At 41.4% G+C, this 18,144-nt stretch overlaps 1 protein-coding gene across 2 annotated transcripts in view; it reads left to right on the top strand.

Annotated features, from left to right (window-relative positions):
- The first annotated feature begins 1,421 nt into the window (after positions 1–1,421).
- Positions 1,422–18,144, top strand: part of KCTD16 (potassium channel tetramerization domain containing 16) — a 272,548-nt gene continuing 255,825 nt past the window's right edge. The window contains exons 1-2 of one of the 2 annotated variants that reach the window (XM_025852239.2): positions 1,422–2,299; positions 2,675–3,832. In XM_025852239.2, coding sequence (XP_025708024.1) covers positions 3,001–3,832 — 832 coding nt within the window. In that variant the 5' untranslated portion in view covers positions 1,422–2,299; positions 2,675–3,000. Of the gene's footprint in view, positions 2,300–2,667; positions 3,833–18,144 lie in introns of those variants that run through there. The other variant, XM_073905516.1, reaches the window with a different exon arrangement.

The following is an 18,144-nucleotide window of genomic DNA, read 5'->3' as shown; positions in this document are numbered from 1 at the left end:
AACTACAACTAAGCCCGGTACTTACTAGGCATGAACTCAGACTTATTTTTTCCTTTATCCTGTGGCAATGAAATTTTTATTTGTCATCATGGTGAACAGTGTTCTTCTACTTAAACCAATATAAAAACTTTAAAACCAGGAAGTATCTAACTTTTGGCTGGGGTAAATCGTCAGTTACAGATCTGCACTGATAGCTTATGGACACTAGATGGCAATATAAGTGCACCAAATAATAAACATTCCCTTGATTGGTCCAACATTTAAAATCCCAATGATTGAGGCCAGAACAGGTTAATACATTAAAGAAAAAAAGTCAAATATAATCAGGTGTGTTGGAGTGTTAGCTAATATTCCGTATGTGTTCAGTAACCTGATACTCACTGAAAGAAAAGATTGTTAAACTAAAAATTAATTTATCCTGCTGCTGAGTCTATCTTTAAGCTAATTCTTGGGGCAAGAGTTGGCAATAAACACATGATCCCTTAAAATGTATCTAATTCATACTTTCAACTCCATTTTTGGCTTTCACTTTTTTTTAAAATATCAATTATTTGGGATGGAGTGTGCCTCACATGTATTATTCATAGATGAAATACTATATTCTGATTAGGAGGGTGAGTCCTAAGACACTGGCATTTTAAAGGAGAAATGGTCGACTTACTGTAAGCTGTTGGCTGGGCCATTATTGACTGGCAGGATCAACTGGAAGCACTTTGTTAGTGGATTAGGTTGCCCTGGAAATGCCTTCCTGAAACTCTAATGATGCACTTAAGGAAGGCCTCTGGGACAGGAGTAAAATGTCTCTTAGCGGGGCGTGTCTTCCACCAGAGTCCTCTTGGGATGAGTCGGGAGGGGCTGGGGCATGTGCAAAGAGAGGCTCAGGAAAGACACAGCCCCAGAAAAAGGTTGCAGGTAACAATTTCTTACAGGTAAGCTGAGATAATGACTTACTGATGTCAGCTGTGGGCTTTCTGAGGTTACCATTGCCTCACGTATTCTTTGGAAAGAGCGTCATTAATTCCAGAGAGACTGTATTTATTTATTCATTTGCTGGGGTAGGGGTGGCACAGGGATGGAGAAGAAGTGGGGGGGGAGGGCATCTGAAGGAAAACACATGGTTTAATCCCCTTTGCTTTTAAGGGAAAGCCCCTTTGTAGCTTGAACATTGGGGTCATTCAGTGTGCTTTCTTCTTTTTATAAAAAAAGCCTATATGGTGGGGAAATTTGCCCTTCAGCAGAAATTCAGTGCCTGTGCAAAGGGTTTGTTTGTAGATTTTTTTCAAATGCAAAATCACTTGTGTTTCTGTCAGCGCTGGGGTGGGGGGTTATTTCTGGGGAAGGGTGGCGTTGGTGGAGGTGTAAAAGGCAGGAAGCAGGAAGAAAAGGCAACGCGAAGGCCGCGGCAAACTCCAGACTCGCGGGCAGGACGCGGAGGGAAGTGGCTGCGCTGCGCCGCGTCCCCGCCCCAAACCCGGAGCCAGGGAGTCGCGTGCCACGGCCGGTGTGCCGCGTCCCCGTGCAGTCCTGGCGACCTGTCACCGAGGACAACGTGACTCGGAGCTGCCTCCGCTTTCTCCAAGCCATATTCCTTTAAGATGATGTAATAGTCATTTCCCTGGATGGTATCTTGCCTGCACTGCTGAAACAACAGCATCCGAACTGCACTGGAAACTGTGGAACCACCCAGCTCCGCCGCCCGCCGGAGAAGCCCGAGCCCGAGCCCCCCGCGGCCCCTCTGCGCTGCGGCGGCGGGGCTCCCAGCGGCTCCCACCTGCCTGGGAACATGGGAGTCCCTTTGCCCTTGCCGGCAGGTGGGGTGGCTACCTGGGACCCCAGCAGGGCACATCTGGCTTTCTTTCTGCTTCTGGGCTTTCTGAAAAGCTTCTAAGTCTCAGTACCTCTTCCAACTCTCTTCTGTTTTAAGGATTTTTTCTAAAGGTTTGATTTTTTTTTTCTTCCCCTTTTTACTGGAGAGGCTTTGGTTGGATATTTTTCTCTGCCTTTCTTCTTCAACCCAACCACCTCTCATCACGCTTTAACTTTTCTGTGACTTGTTTCAACTTGACATTGGGAGTGAATACATACCTATATACATACATACAAATATACATTTATATAAATATTTACATATATCTATATAAAATTATTTTCTAAGAGCACATCTCTCTGGCACTTTTCATTGATACCTCTGTCCTTTACCTCTTTGGGATTTGACAAGCTCCAGACTCTGGCTGTGGATTCTGATTCCTTTGCAAATGGGTATTTCTTCACAGGAACTGGGTTTCCAGCACTCACTAAGGTAAGTTCTGAGACTTATTGTTTTTCCTGCCCAGCTTGGAGAAAAAAAAATCCCCTTTTAAAAGTTGAAAATCATATATTCCTTTTTAAAGCAGGAATACCAATAGAAATATTTTTAATACTAATTGCTGGAGACAGAGGCATATGGATAAACATGTAGACACAAAATAGCTTAAGAGAAGCTACAATTTAGTTGAAGAATGGCTGAAATCAGTAGTTCCAGGGCTGCTTATGTAAAATAATCTCTCCCTCCCTCCCTCCCTCCTTCCCTCCCTCCCTCCCTCCCTCCTCCTCCCTCCCTCTCCTCTTTCCAGTGGTGTCTCTTTTTCTGACTCATGCTGGGTTTGAGGAAATAATTTTCTCTCTTTTCCTTCAGACAGACCTCTGAGTAACTGGGGACTTGGCCTGCCTTGCCTACTGAGCTTGGGGCAGATCGGATGGAGATGAGTTGGTTATATTCTATGAAGTAATAGCTCACCACCAGCCAGGGTTTAAACTACTTTTGCAGCATCACTTCACCTGTGGACTCTTCTAAATTTTGCTTCCTTGGGGGAAAAAAAAAAAAAAACTGGGGTAAGAGAAGGTCATTTTTAACAAGTTAGCATCCTTCTCCCTCTTTGATAAGTTGATGCAAAAGATAAGTCTGTGACTTCATTGGATTGCACCTTCAAATCAAAATAGAAGAGCAAGAAAAAAGGGACAATGGCTTTAAGTGGAAACTGTAGTCGTTATTATCCTCGAGAACAGGGGGCTGCAGTTCCCAATTCCTTCCCTGAGGTCGTGGAGCTGAATGTCGGAGGTCAAGTTTATTTCACCCGCCATTCCACGTTAATAAGCATCCCTCATTCCCTCTTGTGGAAAATGTTTTCCCCAAAGAGAGACACGGCTAACGATCTAGCCAAGGACTCTAAAGGAAGGTTTTTCATTGACAGAGATGGATTCTTGTTCCGTTATATTCTGGACTATCTCAGGGACAGGCAGGTGGTCCTGCCTGATCACTTTCCAGAAAGGGGAAGACTGAAAAGGGAAGCTGAGTACTTCCAGCTCCCAGACTTGGTCAAACTCCTGACCCCTGATGAAATCAAGCAAAGCCCGGACGAATTCTGCCACAGTGACTTTGAAGATGCCTCTCAAGGAAGCGACACGAGAATCTGCCCTCCTTCCTCAGTGCTCCCTGCGGACCGCAAATGGGGCTTCATTACCGTGGGCTACAGGGGGTCCTGCACCATGGGCAGAGAGGGGCAGGCAGATGCCAAGTTTCGGAGAGTTCCCCGGATTTTGGTTTGCGGAAGGATTTCCTTGGCAAAAGAGGTCTTTGGAGAAACTTTGAATGAGAGCAGAGACCCTGACCGAGCCCCAGAAAGATACACCTCCAGATTTTATCTCAAATTCAAGCACCTGGAAAGGGCTTTTGATATGTTGTCAGAGTGTGGATTCCACATGGTGGCCTGTAACTCCTCAGTGACAGCATCTTTTGTCAACCAGTATACAGATGACAAGATCTGGTCAAGCTACACTGAATATGTCTTCTACCGTAAGTACAAAGGGTTCTTTTGATTTTTCATCTGTATCAATTCTCTTTATAGTTGTTTATGGTCTGCATGTTCAGTCAGTGTCTAAGGAATACCATTTGGGATTTTTTAAAACTCCTGAGGTATAGCTAGAGTATTAGAGGTTCTAAATCAGGTCTCACATCTTATCTAAGGCAACTTTTATCTGTTTTATCAGTAACATCAGAGAATATTCAAAGGTCTATGCAAATGATATTGGTTTAGGTAACTTGGGGATTGGAGGCAGACACGTATGTCTGTTTGCCAGATGTGGGACTGTGAGGAGAAGACGATGGCTGGAACTTGGCTGTTGGTCCATGGGAGGTTGGCAGACTCCGAGTGGATGAGGTGGTGCTGTCCATTCTTTATTTATTTTTTTAATTAATTAATTTTTTAATGTAGTGTTCCATGATTCATTGTTTGCATATAAGACCCAGTGCTCCATGCAGTAAGTGCCCTCCTTAATACCCATCACCAGACTCACCCATCCCCCACCCCCCTCCCCTCTAGAACCCTCAGTTTGTTTTTCAGAGTCCATAGTCTCTCATGGTTCTTCTCCCCCTCCGATTTCCCCCCCTTCATTAGAGCTCACCATAGCACATACCCTCCCCAATGTCTATCACGCAGCCACCCCATTCTTTGATGTGAACTTTGGGACCTGTTAAGCCAGTTGCTGGAGACTTGCTTTCATCAGGGGCTCTGAGAACACAAATGGCTGTTGGGCAGAAGGATGTGGTCTCGGATAGGTAGACGGCACTAGATAGATGGCAGCATAGGCTGACAAAAGACCCCCAGGCTCCCCTACCACGTCTGAGATTCGCTTTTATGGCCTTTACAGGTCTGCTGTTTGATTCTTTAGCATTTTGTACTGAGACTTGAGTTGCACTGCAGACTTAATTAAACTGAACTTTATGTAAGAGCCATCCAAAAGGAACTAGATCTTTGAGAACTGTCAGTCACAAGCAGGTATCTTCAGACACCCGAGGTGATAGAATTACTGACATAAAAGGAAACCAGAGGGGAAAAAAAGGCATGGAAACAGTTGTTCTGGAGCTTTTTAAGTAAGCGTTTCTTAGCGGTCAGTCCATTGGCTTAAATGATGACTTATGCTACAGATTGCTTTGTTTTATGAAATGGCATCATTCTAAATAAACCATAAGCCATTGATCTCTGAAGGGAGAACAGTAAATCAGTCTGTAAAGTTTAGTGCTTGGTTTAACAGTGGATTTTCAACAGGACCCGGGAGTTGGGTAAAGTGAATTCCATAAGAAATGTTTCCATGTTAGCATTTGGTTTCCTCTCTTCTTATTTTAAGGCAAATCCATAAATCTGGGGATTAAAATGTCTCTCTCTTTTTTTTTTTTAAACATAAAGGGACAACTGAATTTCTGGGACTGATTTTTGCCTACAGTTGTGTTTCTTCATGTGGAGATGGTGCTGCAAACAGTGGTAAAGGGGCCAGTGGCAAGCTGAGTTGTTCTGCGCTGGGCTATCACCCATTAGATTTTTAGAAGTGAGGACGCATGGATTGTGTGGAAAGGACAGCCTGCAGAGAAAAATGAAGCCAGCTATCAGTTCAGGAACATACTGATGTGTAATAACAAGCATTATTTGGTCCAACAATCCTATCGATGGCCTTGATCTATAATCTATATCTTCCTGGATGCTGGAGCTTAGTCACCAGATACTGTTTTCTTTCTTCAGGTGTAGAGATAAGACTTTAGCTTTTTAGCCTTCTGTGAAGGAATCTGACATTATTTGTAATTTTATAGAACAAATATCTGTTCCTAACTCTTTTGGAACAATGTATCTTAGAAAGAGTTCAAATCTAGTTTTGTGATATTTATACCTTGTTCTCCAATTTCTAATAAAATAGCACCTTGAGAAACTTTACTCAAATAAATGAAAACATACCAACCATGACCCCTGACCCCCAAAAGGACCACATTAGATTTCTATCACTTGCTCATCTAAATGAGACCCAGAACCTGACATGTATTTCCCTGCTAGCTCAGTGATATTTGTGTGTTCATTAAAGACTCATCCGTCTAACACTATGTCCTCTTTATATTGCTCTGAACAGGTTCTGCTCTGCTGATCATTTAATTGCTTCCTTCTTTGTTGGGTTGCTGAGAGGTTGCTGAGGAGCAGTTTGCTCTCCATCACTCATGGACAGGATAGCACAAACACAATGCAACTTCATATTGCACAGCATATATATTTTATTTGATATACTTCCCTTTGTACCTAACATTCAGAGCTAAGTATTAACTCTTCCTCTGTCTTAGGACCAATAAAACTGACAGCTGGCTTTCTAGGGTGCATAACAGCTCCTGTGCAGACGTTTAACCATAATTATTTAATTAGAAGCTGCCAACTGTGCCTATATAAGCATTAATTCATCAAGCTGTTGTGCTCGGGTTAATGGGCTGAAACTATGGGAGGTGCTCTAAAGCAGGGAGTTGACTCTGCAAAGATGCTCTTCATCTAGCACTAGCCCTGCCCAGCCCTGCCTTGTGCTGCCCAGCATGGAGCCCCGGTGTGCACTGTGTGAGCAGAACACTTGGAACCACCACCTGCGAGATTGGAATGGGCAGCATGAGTCCCCAGAAGCATCTCTACATCCTTAAATTAAAAAAAATCAAAAAACAAAAATTAAAAAACAAACAACAAAAACAACCAACCAACCAGCCAACCAGCAAACAAAAAAAGATGCTCTTCACAGAGAAACTCAACTTCCTCCTTGGTTGAAAACAATTATATTGTAGATACAAACTCCTTAGATCCAAGGAATTTACTCCAAGCAATCAGACTCTTCTAATAACCTGGGGATAATACAAAGTCATTTTGCCTGGATCCATATCACAGTAAAAAATGAATAATGAGAAATGAATACATTGCATAGAGTGGTTGACAGTCATGGGGAGAGACCCCTTTCTTTCCATTTGCCTCATTTTCTTCCAAGTTTTCCAAAGGGAAATTGAAAGACCAAAATCTCCCTGTCAGTCATTAACAGGTTAGATTCTTGCCTCATCTAATCTTAATGTGGACCTAGAATTGATGGTCAACATCATGTAGACTGTTTAGTTAATGTAGAACTGTGAAGAGTTAAACTCAACAGGTGTTTGTATGTGTTTAAGAGGGTGATAAGAAATGTTTGTCTACATTGCTTACCATAATATGATATGTGAGATGCTATGGATTATGATTCACTTATCAGCAACCAGGAATATGATTGATGTAGGAACATGGAAAAGAAATATCTAAAAAAAAAAAAGAGAGAGAGAGAGAAATAGCTAGTGGTGCCTGGGTGGTTCAGTTGGTCAAGCATCCGACTCTTGGTTTCAGCTCAGGTCCTGATCTCGTGGGTCATGGGATTGAGCCAGCCCCATGTTGGGCTCTACACTCAGCAGCAGTCTGCTTGGATATTCTCTCCCTCTGCCCCTTCCCCCACTCTCTCTCTCAAGTAAATAAATAAATCTTAAAAAAAAAATCTGGCTAGGAGTGCCTCACAAAGCATTTTAGATATGTCCTTTGTTTAAATTTAAAACAATGAGAAGGTACCTTTTCTTCTCTACCACCTTACTAGCTAATTAATTACCTCTCTTTTCTCTTCAAACATTACATAGAAGGCAGTATCACAAACATCAGAGAATGCCTTCTTGACTCACCTGTAAATGTAATGGGAGCTGAGTAATTTGGATAAGAGAAGTCCTGATTTTGAACCAGATACCAGGCTATTCACACCACTTAGGAGCAAAATCACAGGTGCATAGAAAGAAATGAACCTGCTATTTAGAGCCATCTTCCAATGCCCGAGAGTGAGAAGATTGTTCTTGGTTGGAGAGAATTATACACATTTTTAAAATCCTACCCATTAGTGAGTTACTTCAGACAAATGCCTGAAACACTCAAATTCAAAGGAATTTGCCTCTAATTTTACTGCGACAACATGACAAGTAGGGAGTTTAATTCATAGGATGCATACTCCAAAAACGTACACTGAGTTCTGTGAATTATAGTAGAGACACCAACTCATTGCCTTTTCAACAAATTGCTGCTTGTCAGTGCATTTTAATCTTCTCTTTACTTCATTTCCTTAAATTTAAAGGTTGTTTCCACAAAACTCTAAATTGTTTTATGTACTGTTAACCTCAAAAATTAAGCTGCTAGTTATTTTACCAGCAAAAATGGGTTTATTTGGGAATAGTAGAAAATTGCAATGCAGCAGAAGCAAGTTAAAGCAAAGCCATAGGCAAGACAAAGAACAAAGGAGAGAAATTCTCTTTTATGGGGGGCGGGCACTGAGCAGGGCTGTTATAAACAAAAAGCCCATTGGACTAAACTGGGAGTTTGCAGTATAGTGACTTTTCATTGGCTCAGTTGTGACGGTCTCTTACTGGCTGGGCTATTGTGGGGGAAGTCGACAACCTTTCTTCCTCCTGTGGGGCAGTAGAGTGGAATGGACTTGCAAGGTCTATCTCTTCCTGTTGGGTTTGCAATTGATGACAGGTGGTAGGGTGTGAGAGTTTCCCCTTCTGAGATCTGGATTCCACTTTGAATGAGGTTTCCTTTGTAAAATTTTCAAGGTACACAGTACTTCCAGGGACATTTGGTCCAGTACAATGAGATGGGGGGGTTGGAGATAAGTCAATCAGAAAACGAATTCTCAGAATTCAACTGCATGATTTTGTTTTGGGAAGAGATACACAGTTGTGAGTGCTGTGATTAACCCACCCAACAATGATTTTGGAAACTTCAGTAAGAGGGTATGTTCTTAACAGGTAGAAATGCAGTCATCCTGAAATGATTCTAGCTCTTTTTCTACTGGTTATTTGAAAGATACCAATGATAACTTCTATTTTTATTGCTCATAGAGTATGATGTTGGTACATTCAAAATGAAGTAGCAGAACAATGTAGTGAATTGGTGAAGGTTTGGTTTTTACCACCACCTATGTCTCCTCTTTGTGTTGTTTTTCTGTCTTCTTCACCTTAGAGACTTTTTAGTCCTGTTTTAGTCATTTCTGCCTCCTGTTCTCTCTCTCCATTGTCAGTAAAAATTCTCTTCTGCTGTATATTTAGAATACTTTCAAGGCATGGTGTACTTTTCTCAGGGGTTTTGGTACATAAGAAACCTTTTGATAGTTGTAGATCAGGTGACTTAGTATCCCAAAAAGAGTGTTCTTAAGACATAAGGCTTCTTAATATATAATTTAAAAATATAGCACAATTTAAATATAAGGCTTCATCATGAGGTTGAACTGGACCCATGCTTGGGCAGATATGAAATGACAAAGGGCAGGTGTATGGATATAATTTTTTTTTAAATCTCTTTAAGGTGCTGTGCTTTGAGTATTGGGCTCAATATAAGAGTGATATAAGCATACTAGTGAAATATTTTATTACAGTATTTTCACTTTCATGCCAAACAAGATATGTTGTTACCTGAGCCTAGTCCCTTGTATGATTCAGGTACTTTCTTCCTAGGTCTTGTGGCATCCCTGAATGAATTTAGCAGCAAGAGAAGTGTCGGTATGTGGGCAGAATGGGGAGGAGGTCTGAGATTGCTCTTAAGTGCCTCACTATGTTAAAAACTATACATACAACTAGAAAGAGAAGACCAAATGTCCCTGGAAGCCTAATGAGGTTTAGGTCTTATCAAAGAAATTAGAAAAGGAAATATTGAGAATATGCCACAAAGCTCCATTTGGAAGCCCTCCACGCATGAACAATGGAGAGGAGTGACTGTGCACAGGGGACAGTGTGCATCCAACATGTAGAAGAAAGTTCTTCAGAAATGCATACATGGATGCTCAGTTTCTGCATCATAACTGACTATTGCTCTTTTTCTTTGTTTTTTTGCTATAGCTTTCCTCAAATAGTGCATTTCTTGGCAAGTCAGTGAAAAAAACTTCATACAGAAATTTTCAAATGCATCTAAATGTAGACACCCAGTTCCAATAATTACAATTAACATTACAAGAGCAGTCTTGTTTTATATATATTCCTACCTACTCTCCCTTCTGTCTGCACTACATTATTTTGAAGCAAATTTCAGATATCAGTCATTTCATGCAACCACAAATACAGTACTGTATGTTTCTAAAATAAAAAAATTAAAATAAAATATAACACAATACCATTATCACATATAAAATTAGTGATTCTTTAGTATCATCTAATATCTAATTGATGTTAAAACTTCGATTTTATTACAGTATTTTCTTAAAGTTGGCTTATTAAATCAAGATTCAAATAAGGTCTATCCATTATCTTTGATTCCTGCTTTTTTCATTCAAAATTAAAAAAATATTGCATTTACCCCATATGCAACAAAGTAGCAAAATGTATATCTTAAATCTCTTTTAATCTCTCCTTCCCTCCCTCCTTTCCTCATTATCTTTCTTTCTCTTTTTCTTTTTTTTCTCCCTCCCTCCCTTCCTTTTTTTTAAATCAATTCATTTGTTTGAAAAAAGCAAATTGTTTGCCATGTTCAATAGTCAGCTTTCTGGGTTTTACTGATCCATCTCTATGATCTTTGTGATGTCATTAAAACATTTTTTTCCTGCACCCTATATTTGTGAATTTGTCAGATTTTGATTCTAGATTCTAGAGATTCTAGAATCTAGAGATTCAGTCGGACTCATGTTCAGTATTTCTGGCAAGAAATCTTTATAAGTGATGGCAAGTCCATTTTTTACATTATTGAAGGATAGTAAACCTAGAGTATTATATTAGTTTCAAGTTTACAAAATAATGATTCAACAATTACATTACTCAGGGATCATCATGATAAGGGCACTCTTAATCCCTTTTATCTAGTTCACCCAAGGCAAGTCCATTTTTAACTTTTAATTTGCTTTGGAAGGCAATAAGAAACCACTATTTTTCTTTCCAGTCATTCAAAAACTATCTATTATTCCCTTGCTGTTCTTTTTTTTTTTTTTTTAAGATTTATTTATGTATTTGAGAGAATGGCAGGGTGGTGAAAAAGAGGGAGAGAGAGTCTTAAGCAGGCTCTGCGTGGAGCTTAGGGCCCAGCACGGGGCTTGATGTCATGGCCCTAGGATCAGGACCTGAGCCATAGTCAAGAGTCGGATGCTTAACCGAGTATGCCACCCAGATGCCTCTCCCTTGCTACTCTTATCATTAAAATGGACCAACATCATGGGTGCAGTGAGCCTGCCAAGATGTGCAGCAGGTCCTGTAGACTGGGAAGAAGAATCATTTGGGGTGGGGAAGTTTCCCTCCTGGCTATTCAAATTTTATATTCTTGGATTTTTTCAACTGTGCTTAACTCCACTGACTGAACTCATCATCTGTATTCCCTAAACCTCTTGTGCTCCTTCTCACAATAATTGGCATCATCAGTCACTCATTTCCCCAGGGAAGAATGGAACCTAGGTGGCATTCCTGACTCTTCCTTCTTCCCAACCTATGACAAATCCTACCAGTTCTTCTTCATCTCTCTCAAGTCCATCCATTTCTTTCCATCACCACTGATGCCAGCCTGGCCCAGACCACCAGCACTGCTTTTTGTTGCTTCGGAACCCTGGGAGCATCCCGAGTGAAATCTGAAACCAGCTCTGTATGCAGAGGGCAGGAAGAGATTGAAGGAAGAGGCAGGGCTCTCTAGATTGGTAGGTAGCAGGCTTAATAAGCAAGAGAATTCACTTATAAGGCTTGTCTTAGGCAGCCACAAAACAAATAGATTTCTGCATCCATCTGCCAAATCTTAAAAGTTTATATAGAGGCCTTAATGGGGTTCAGTGATATAAACCACCCAGATGCTCTTAACACCTTGTTGCTATCTCAAGACTGTGTCCTTGGAGTAGCTTCTGGGACCAGGGAAGGCAAGTGGAAATCACATTCCAAATATAGGGGAAGGGATGAGGAGCCTCTGGTTTGCCTCGGTCCAACTCATGGGTCGACCAGTGGCCATATCCTCTTGATGACCTCTCCCAAAACTTTTCTAGACTACTGCAAAGAAACTTAAATTGTCCTCCCTATCCAAAATTCAGTGTTATCATCCCCTTTGGATCTGTTCTCCCTGTTGCAAAAAAAAAAAAAAAAAAAAAAAGTGAGATTTCTAAAATGTGAGCTTGACCATGTCACTCCTGCTTAAAGTTCTTCATTGCCTTACAACTGCTCATAGAGTTAAAGGCAAACTCCTACCAGGAATCACAGCCCCTCATGAGATGACCTCTCTTCCCTTCCCCAGAATCTTCTGTTGCCATCCTGCCCTTTGCATTTTTAGTCTCAGCTATACTCAGTTTCTTTCAGTTTCTGAATGCTGTTATGTACTTGTTTCTTTGGTTTTGTGTGTGATGTTCTCTCTGCCTGGACCTCTGCTTCCACCTGCTTTGATGAACTAAATCTTCAGGTTCCAATCTGGAGATTACCTTTTCTGGGAAGCCTTTCCTAGCCCCCTGTATCTGGTTAGGCACACCTTCTCTTCGACCCAGAGGATTCTATTTTCCTTTACCATGGCACAAAAAATATTGTATTATACTTGGTTATTTAGCTGTCTCTTTTACATTATCTGTAAACTCTGTCAAGATAGGAACTGTGACTGTCATGTTCATCACAATACCTGCCACAGGACATGGAATAAATACAGGTACTCTGTAAATATTTTCCAGAAGAATGAGAAAGAAATGCCCACTGCAGAGTTCGGTTATGGTCACAGATGCTGCTGTCTTGTGTACACTATCGCATTCTCTCTTAACAAAAGAACAAGAGAGCAGTGATGGGGTGATGGCGCTTTAAATAATAATAACAGCTTTTCCAAATTTCCATTGAGTGCTTTGGCACTGGGATAAGCGCTTCACATACAAATTGGAAATCTTACTGAAAGACTGTGCTCTTAGCACCTGCATCGAGATTTGAGCTCAAGGGGACTGAGAAAAACACTTTGCAGAAGCAGGATCCCCTGTGGTCTCCTTTTAGTTGGTTCATCTTTGCGGGAGCAAATCAAAGCTGGGTGCGACCAGGGTTTAAGGAACGACCCAGGAGGGACTCAGGATTCAGAAAAGTGTTCCGAAATTGAGAAAGTAGCTCCAGGAGGAAGAGAGCTCTACCAGAATGCAAAGAATGTTATGAGCCCAACCAGGTTGTCTTCTTAATTTTCCTCCTGCTGAAGTATTCCATTTCCTCCTCCCTCCCTTCCCACAAATGTTAGTGATTGCTCCTTAATACCAGAGGCAGCAGAACATGGTAGGGAAGGGCTGGGTTTTGAGGTCCAGACTGCTTGAGTCTGAATCCCTAGCTATTGGAATCATTGACAAATTATTTTACTTTTGTGCCTCATTTTCCTCACCTGTAAAATGGAGCTGAGGACAACAGTACTTACCTCATGCGGCTGCTATGAGAATCAAATGGGTTGCTATATATAAAGTGCTTACGACAGTGGCTGGCACCTGGTCGGTGGTGTGAAGTGTTACTGATTACCAGGATGGCTGAGACAGAGTTGCTTTCTTTAAATAACCCCCCTGATACTTTCTGATACTCCCTTTGGACACTTTGCCCAGAAATACACATCCAGAAATTTTTCTTAATTTACTTATTAGAGAGAGAAAGAGAGAGAGAGAGAGCAAGAGAGAGTGCACAAGCAGGGTGGAGAAGCAGAGGGAGAGGGAGAATCCTGAAGCACATTCCCTGCTGAGTGCAGAGCCCAACATGGGGCTCGATCCCAGGACCCTGAGATCATGACCTGAGCCAAAATCAAGAGTTGGACACTTAACCAACTGAGCCACCCAGGCACCCCCAAATGTATTTTTAAAAAGGAAATTCAAGCCATGGGTTTTACTTGAATCTGAATATGCATAAACACCCCAAAAGGCTTCAAATTCTACTAATTCTTTCCATCCCCCTGGCTATTCCATTGAGGATGTCATTAATAGTGCCTTTCCCTCCACCTTGTTTTCAACTTGTGGCTTTTCAGAACCTAAGACAATATGAGATAGAACTTAAATTTAAGACTACAACTTAAATTATATATTCTGTCACTGCAGAATTAGAATAACCTTTTATGAATCTCAACCTAGACAATATTCTCCTTCGTGGTGACAGAAAATGGTTATTGAGCATGCCACTGACAATAGGATCATTCAAATTGCTCCAAAAATGAAAACAAGACATTTTGCTCCACACTGTGAGTAGTTGCACTGTGTGGCATTAAAAAGAAATCGGAATGCTAATTCGGGGCTGTTGCCATGTGACCTGCTCAAAAGCTGCCCATGGGAAGAAATTGATACTTTCCACTTTCGTTCATCAGCCACATCCCAAAGTAGAAAATTCTTACCATTTTCCCACCCCAATTTATACCGACCTTTTATTCTGATACAATGTGACTGTCAATTAATTACATTGGTGAAAATAGAAGGCAACCCATTATACATAACTTGATGGAACACTTAAGATGCCTTAGGGCTGTTGTATATTGTGTTTTAGATAATAGACTGTCCAGATCAACAGTACTAGGCAACTAAATAGAGAAAAGGGGAGGTAGGTTCTGGTAACAGTGACTTTCCTGTAAAGGGGACCCTGGAGCTGCAGAGACATTCTAGGGGCTGGGATACGGGCAAGGGGTGTATGGATGTTAGTGGGGCAGAAGTGTACAGTGAAAACCATGGGGCGGCTTGAGACCTGGGGAAGTGTTGCAGTTCTGCAAATCCCCTAATCACAGAGGTAGAGCTGGTGCACCATGCGAAGCACATCAAGCCCTGGTTGGGAGTCATGGCTCACTGTGTTACAGCATAAACATTCAGTTATGTCAGGTAGAAAAACTTTCCTATGGGCATGCGCCTGCAGATGTGCACTGGAATGCAAAGGAAAATAGGATTCAGTTCTCGTTAATTTGCTTTTTAGCCAATGAGGTGAAATATCTCTTTTTCTTTAAATAGAGAGATACCTAGGGGCGCCTGGGTGGCTCAGTCATGAAGCGTCTGCCTTCAGCTCAGGTCATGATCCCAGGGTCCTGGGATCGAGCCCCGCATCGGTCTCCCTGCTCAGCGTGAAGCCTGCTTCTCCCTCTCCCACTCCCCCTGCTTGTGTTCCCTCTCTCACTGTGTCTCTCTCTGTCAAATAAATAAATTATATATATATATATATATATATATAAATAGAGAGATACCTGTGTGGATCTGTACAATTTTGCTGAGCTGCATTGTAATAGAAAAGTGTTAATTTCTATTTGTGTAAGAAAAGCATGCATTAAAAAATGAGCAGGGGCACCTGGGTGGCTCAGTCAGTTGAGCACCCAACTCTTGATTTTGGCTCAGATCCTGATCGTAGGGTTCTGGAATCAAGCCCAGCGTCTGGCTCTGCCCTCAGTGTGGAGTCTGCTTGTCCTTCCCCCTCTACTCCGCCCCCTGCTCGCACTCTCTCTTTCTCTCTCAAATAAATAAATACCTCTTTAAAAAATATTTAAAGTACAGCCTGGATTTCATTTTTAAAAAATGAGCAGTTTTGCTTGGCTTTTCTGCATAAGAAACTCTTGTGGCATGGAGCAGTAGTGACTGATGATATAGTGTGTGATACTTTGAACATCATAAAGGCCTCTTTTAGTCCTTTGGATGCTCAGTAATGTAAAATATTTGTTTGAAAAGATCTGATTGCTTCCCACTTACTGAGGACCTACTTTATATAAAGTACTTCTCTTTGTTTTGGTAGGATTGTCCAACTGAGATGGGAAATATCATAACTGTATGCAAAGAATTGATACCCTGATTCACAACGTCCTCATGCTAATGATTTTCTAGTACTTTTCCACAACGTGCTAAGGAAGTGATTTACAATGTGCACAGTCTTCATTGATTGGAAACTGCCGGCCCTTCAAACCTTCTTTCATCTGCATCCTTCCAAACAGACAAAACATGTAGTGATGTGTAATCTTGTTTTCTAACAGATCTTGACATCCGTTCATGAGAATGGCCTTCATTAACCGGCAGATTTAGGGATAGCCTAAGTTAGATATACAAAATTCTGTTCTCTGCCTTCTGGTTTGTGAGTAAATGCTAGGCAGTGTGACCTTGCTATGCCCTTTGCTTTTGTGTGATTTGGGTTCCTGGACATCTCTTCGATGGTTGGCCCATATAATTCTTCCAGAAATATTTATTGAAGACCTACTATGCACCAGAGACTTCATGCAGTTAAAGGGTTTCAGTTGTAAACAAGAAGCATTGGTCAATGCTTTCATGGAGCATATGGTTTAGGGAGAGATTAGACTAGTAAATGGGCAATTTCAATCTAGTGTGATGCGGAAGAGTAAATGGATATGAAAATTGAGAAGGAGCTCCTAATTGGAACTTGGGGTGTCAGAAAATTAAACCAGAGTTTATTTTATTGTATGGAGAGGAGAAAATGCTCAAATCTTTAATGTATTTGTTGACTTTAAGATACTAGCTGGCTGATAGCGTCATAAAAATTATATCCTAGGATGGCTTAGCAGAACCTTAAGATCACTAGCAATCATTTCATTTCTCATTAGAGAAATCTCATTAGATTTTTTCCAATGATAGCTGTGTGAGTGATTTTAGTTAGTCCAGGAACCAATATCTTAAAAAACTCTTCAATTCTCTTTTCCATTCAAACCTTTGTCTTGGGAAAGTGTATGTGCAAAATCAGAAGCCAAATGATAGCCTTGGATGACTAGCAATGGATTTTATTTTATTTTAATTTAATTTAATTTTTTTAAAGATTTTATTTATTTATTTGACAGAGAGAGACACAGCGAGAGAGGGAACACAAGCAGGGAGAGTGGGAGAGGGAGAAGCAGGCTTTCCCGCTGAGCAGGGAGCCCAATGCGGGGCTCGATCCCAGGACCCTGGGATTGTGACCTGAGCCTAAAGAAGGCAGATGCTTAATGGCTGAGCCACCCAGGCTCCCCTAGCAATTGATTTTAAGGATACTTTATAATTAAGTCTGTAGTCTCCATTTGTAATGATTCTCAAAATGGTATATGTCATTATTATTATTTTAACTTTATCTCAGGATTACTGACTTCCCTTGTCAGTCTCACGTACAACTCAGTTTCAGTAACTACCACAGTGGGAATACATAGGAGGTGATCATAAGCATTTATTGAATGAATGAATGAATAAATTCATAACTGCCACATTTTTAAATAAAGAAAATGTGAAATGTAAACTGAATGAGATTTGCTTCCAGTTTTACCTGACACTTAATTTTTAACCGTGGGTGCATTCTCTAAGTGACGGTGAAAATGTGGTTGATAAACTGATGGTATCAGAACTATCTGGGTAAAAACCTTCATTTTGTCACTTCCTAGCAGGGCATCTTTGGGCAAGTATCTTACCCTCTTTTTTTTTTTTTTTTTTTTAAAGATTTTTTATTTATTTATTTGAGAGAGAGAGAATGAGAGACAGAGAGCACAAGAGGGAGGAGGGTCAGAGGGAGAAGCAGACTCCCTGCTGAGCAGGGAGCCCGATGCGGGACTCGATCCCGGGACTCCAGGATCATGACCTGAGCCGAAGGCAGTCGCTTAACCAACTGAGCCACCCAGGCGCCCAGTATCTTACCCTCTTTACACCTCAGGACACTCATCTGTAAAAGGGGAGCAAGGAAGCTTCTCTCTTGGCAGTGTTGGGAGGATGAAGCCAGGGCCAGGCCATCTTATTAGCTTGGCTCATCAAAAGCCAGGTACTTCATCTCTAGGCTCTTTTAGTTCATCTTACAAATAGGCATGTTTGGACCTAGAAAAATAAACTAGAAGAATATGGAGCCGTCAGAACTCATCCCACCCGCGAGCACAGCGAAAGTTAAGCTGCTGCCCACTGGTTTCACTCTGGACTATTACTACACACATGTCCTGACTTTGGAAGAAGGAAAAACACATCACACCACACGCGCTCTTCTAGTTCCCTCCGTAAGCTCACCTCCTCTGCCCCTTCTGAAGACACTCGTCCATCCACAGTGATCCATCACACCGGCTCCCCCAAAACACTCTTCCTTGCACTCCTTGCTTTTCTGAGTCCTTCAGTTAGGCTTCGATGGGTTTTCCTTGGAAAGACTTCCCATCACCATCCCAGCTGAAGCAGAAGATGTCCTCCTTATTCTCTATTCAGCACCGTGTTTCCAGCATAGCTCTATTCACATGTGTGATTCCAGTTGACTGTACACTTCCCGGGGGCAGGAGTGCTCTTGTTTCCCTAGAGTCTAGTACAGTGTAGGCACTCAAGAAGTTATTTTTTTCTCTACCCGCTTCACCCCACCATGTAAAATTATGAGTAGGATTCCCTCTCATGGTGAAGGCAACTGATGATATATAAATG

This window comes from Callorhinus ursinus, unplaced genomic scaffold, assembly GCF_003265705.2.
Source record: "Callorhinus ursinus isolate GAN/ISIS: 27379988/994484 unplaced genomic scaffold, GSC_fseal_2.0 scaffold23, whole genome shotgun sequence".
Lineage (NCBI taxonomy): Eukaryota > Metazoa > Chordata > Mammalia > Carnivora > Otariidae > Callorhinus > Callorhinus ursinus.
The sequence above is the reverse complement of the archived record's forward strand: the minus strand, read 5'-3'. Positions and strand labels throughout refer to the sequence as shown.